The sequence below is a fragment of the Emys orbicularis genome, chromosome 1 (genome assembly GCF_028017835.1).
Source record: "Emys orbicularis isolate rEmyOrb1 chromosome 1, rEmyOrb1.hap1, whole genome shotgun sequence".
Taxonomy (NCBI): domain Eukaryota; kingdom Metazoa; phylum Chordata; order Testudines; family Emydidae; genus Emys; species Emys orbicularis.
The window spans coordinates 372,704,778-372,708,932 of NC_088683.1; the positions used below are offsets into that span (position 1 = coordinate 372,704,778).

At 48.3% G+C, this 4,155-nt stretch overlaps 1 protein-coding gene across 2 annotated transcripts; it reads right to left on the minus strand.

The window, feature by feature from the left end:
• Nucleotides 1–1,490: 1,490 nt before the first annotated feature.
• On the minus strand, nt 1,491–3,725 carry LOC135884136 (olfactory receptor 52M1-like). Of its 2 annotated transcripts, XM_065411438.1 has the most exons (2): nt 2,803–3,725; nt 1,491–1,515 (listed from the first exon to the last, which is right to left on the minus strand). In XM_065411438.1, the coding sequence occupies exons 1-2, from the start codon at nt 3,723–3,725 to the stop codon at nt 1,491–1,493; spliced, it is 948 nt and encodes a 315-aa protein (XP_065267510.1). The 2 variants fall into 2 exon arrangements, with proteins under 2 accessions (XP_065267510.1, XP_065267503.1); XM_065411431.1 differs by lacking the exon at nt 1,491–1,515 and having other exon boundaries at nt 2,778–3,725.
• Between the last annotated feature and the right edge of the window lie 430 nt (nt 3,726–4,155).

Sequence of the window (4,155 nt, forward strand, 5' to 3'; positions counted from 1 at the left end):
ATTACCCTGTAAAGTTATTTCCCATCCTGATTTTACAGAGATGATGTTTACCTTTTTCTTTAATTAAAAGCCTTCTTTTTAAGAACCTGATTGATTTTTCCTTGTTTTTAGATCCAAGGGGGTTTGATCTTGATCCACCCGGAGTTGGTGGGAGAAAGGAGAGGGGATGGTTAATTTCTCCTTGTTTTAAGATCCAAGGGGTTTGGATCTGTATTCACCAGGGAATTGGTGAAGAGTCTCTCAAGGCTACCCAGGGAAGGGAATTAGCACATTGGGAGTGGTGGCAGCGGACCAGATCTAAGCTGGTAGTTAAGCTTAGAAGTTTTCATGCAGGCCCCCACATTTGTACCCTAAAGTTCAGAGTGGGGAAGCAGCCTTGACATGCCCCCATGTCACCGCCAACCCACTTTCCTCAACATCTGGGTTCTTATTGCCACCAGCTGCCTCCAACAGCTGTAGCTTCACCACCCAGCCCTGCAAACTACGACCCTATGGGCTTGTCACAGGGTCCGTGCAGGTTTCCACCCTCTTGTGCCGGCGCCCTGTGTTTGGGCTGGTTGAATAAAGAGTCCCAACGCCTTCTTTAGCGGTTTCACCTTCGTGCCTTTATTTACAGTGCTTTTGTGCAGTCCCAATTCTCCCAACAGCAACCACCCCTCAGACCCTTCCCAGGGTCTTCTGCCCCTTGCGGTGCCCTCCAGTGGGTAAGGAGACAGAGATGCAGCCCTCCTGTCTCCTCCCAGGCTAGCCTCCTCACTGAGGTTTGTCCAGGGCTTTTACAGCCCTCTCAGTCCTCAGCCCAGCTGTCTCTACTTGGCTCAGCTTATTGCTCGGAGCTAGCCCTCGTTAGGGCTTGCAGCTGGGCCCCCTGCTGAGTGCCTGTGCCTCTACACCTGGCTTCCCGGGCAGGGAGCAGGGCTCAGCCAGCATTCTAGCAGGGCCTTAAAGGGGTTTACCCCTGCCCTGCCACAGGGTTACCAATCCCCCCTTTGATGGGGTGATTACTAAAGAACCCCATGACACTGACCAAGGGACAGGTAGCTCAGGTGTGGGAACAGGCTGTTTCTTGATATAGCTCCAGCCTGGGCATTATAGAGGCATAATTAATTGGTTGTATCGGAGGTGTTTGTCTTTGTAACTTATTGATTTTACACTGCATACATCCTAAAGTGATGAAAACAATCCCGGTTGCAATTCCTTGGATAATAATCCATCCTTTCAATCCAATTTCCTATCAGGGAGAATCTACTTCTTGACCTTCCCCATATAATAACTGGACAATTGCTTATTTAGCCTCATCCACGTCAGCTGGCTTATCCAACCCACCAACTGGATAAGGTGGGTTTCCTTTCGGGATACCAATTGTTTTAATTGTAATCCCAGAGGGGGAATATGTACCAAAAATATTGGAGTCTATAGGAAAGTCAAATCCTGATAGGAGGGATCAGATGGAACAATAGTTGTGTTTTCAAAGGCAGGAATAGGGGAAATCACTTGATTTCCAATTGAGGTAAACTGCTTAGGAGTAAAACAGAAGTTTGGATCTGTGACCTGACACTCCAAGGAACCATATAGGAAACTTTCGTGGTTGGTTCCTCTGCAAAATTGGCCATTTCCAGCATAGGTCATCCTCTCCATAGGCGTTTTCCATCTGGTTAGTTGGACCATCTAATGATGATTGATTCTGGAGCTCTCCCTGCAGTCCACGCAAGATAATATTTGCCTCAAACACATTACATCTGCAGATATACTGAGGCCCTTTTTAAGAGCAACAGGCCATCTGCAGAACTTTCCATGTTTGGATTGCAGTGTAATAGACTACCAAGGGAGACACATGGACAGGTACCTTGTAGATGCCACCTTCGAGGTAACCTATGGACTGTACTGCAGCCAACCGCGTATACACATCCTTGTCTGAGTCAAACACGGGTAAAGAGACTGTGAATGAAACATACAAGGATCGTGCTACAACACAATTTTGAGAAGATAAACAACTGTCTCAGTTGGGATGTGGTGTCACAGACCCCATTTGTCTCATAATTCTGTGGAAGCACAGTGTTATTCTCCGACAATTCCAATGGATACATGTGGACGTGCATTCAAACATATAGATCTCTCCCCTTCAGGCCTTTGAAAACATTTAGGGCAATACCAATTTAACAATTGCTCATCTTTGATTAGATTGGGGATCCTTCCCAATTCTAGGGATTGGAATGCCTCAGTGACAGTGTTAATCATCATCGAACAAGAGCAGAGCACCACACCAGTAGCGTCTGACGACACTTGGGAGGTTGGTGATCTGGTAATGCTGTTATCCTACAGAGCATCAGAGCATAGGCTGTGTAATCGGTGGATCAGACCTTTCTGAACCATCGATCAACTCAGTTCAGCAGTGTACAAGATTAGAGGAACAGGAGGCAAGTGTACTAAAGATAAAATCTACCATGCTAATCAGTTAAAGCTGTTTCAATCACCCAGGTCCCCGGGAGCAGCTTGATTCCCAGGAGGTGGGAGGGGGCAGTCAGGGGGTAGGAGGTGGGAGGGGGCATATAGGGGGCAGGGGGTCAGGCTGTTTGGGGAGGCACAGCCTTCCCTACGCAGCCCTCCATACAGTTTTGCATTTCCGACATGGCCCTTGGGCCAAAAAGTTTGCCCACCTCTGGTCTAATGTCTCTCTGACTGCCCAGTCAGTAATTTAGGGAAGAGAGCACAGCACCAAGTCACCAGCCAGCTCTGCACAGAGTTCAGTCTGGGAGCCAGAGCACAAGGAAAAAACTTTAAATCCCTTTATGAGTGAAGAGCCGGAGCAGCCTGTCTTGGATCTGTTTGGTCCTCACCCCATAGATGATGGGGTTGAGCATGGGGGGAACCAGGAGGTACACGTTGGCAATGAGAACGTGGAAATGCAGGGGCACATTGTGGCCAAACCGGTGTGTGAGGGAAGAGAAGAGAGCTGGGATGTAAAAGCTTAAGATGGCACAGAGGTGGGAGCTGCAGGTCCCCAAAGCCTTGAGCCGGGCATCCTTTGTGGGGAGGCTGAAGATGGCCCTGAGGATCTGGGTATAGGACACAGAGATAAAAATCATATCCAGACCCCTCACACAGAGTACCACAAAGAGGCCGTAGTAACTACCGATTTGGGTGTCGCCGCAGGCCAGCTTCACCACGGCTATGTACTCGCAGTACGAGTGGGGGATGATGTTGGTTCTGCAATATGGCCGTTGCCTTACGAGGAAAGGATAAGGCAGTACGACCACAATGCCACGCAGCACCAAGGCCAGGCCAATCTTGGCCACCATGGGGTATGTCAGGATGGTGGAATGTCTCAGGGGATAGCAGATGGCCACATAGCGATCAAACGCCATGGCCACGAAGATCCCAGACTCCATCACGAAGAAGGAGTGAATGAAGTACATTTGGGTGAGGCAGGCATTGAAATCTATCTCCCTGGAATTGAACCAGAAGTTACTAAGCATTTTGGGCACAGTGGACGTGGACAGGACCAGGTCAGTGATGGTCAGCATGCAGAGGAAATAGTACATGGGCACATGGAGGCTTGGTTCCGTCTTCACGATGAACAGGATGATGAAGTTCCCCAAGACAGCTATGGTGTACATGGTGCAGAAGGGGATGGAGATCCAGACATGGGCCACCTCCAGGCCAGGAATGCCCAGCAGGATGAAGGTGGAGGGGTTGGTGAAGTCGGTTTTGTTGGAATCTGACATGGAGTAGGGGAGAAGTTGTTCAACTCTAAGGCGTTCCCAGGGCCCAGGGTGATGGTCGTAGTACAAAAGCCTGGATGGAGAGACAATGTTAATATTAGACACTACATGCACTACTGGATATTTTTCTCATTTGGTGAAGCAGATTGGTTCCTCTTCACCCACATTTTCATTTTTCAGATAAATGAATTATGAACAACTGACCCTACTAATGCCAATTCCATACTTGATAGTCCTCCATGCATTAATAATTCCTACATGTCATGGTCTGGAAAACCTTAACAGGCACCAGCAGGAAACAGACGTGTGGATACTGGTTATCCCTCATTCTTCCTTAATGCAATGAAAGCCAGGCTAGAAATTCCATGCTATTCCCCGAGGCACCCGGTTGCTCAAAATCTGAATTTGTAAAAAAAAAAAAAAAAGAAGCTTT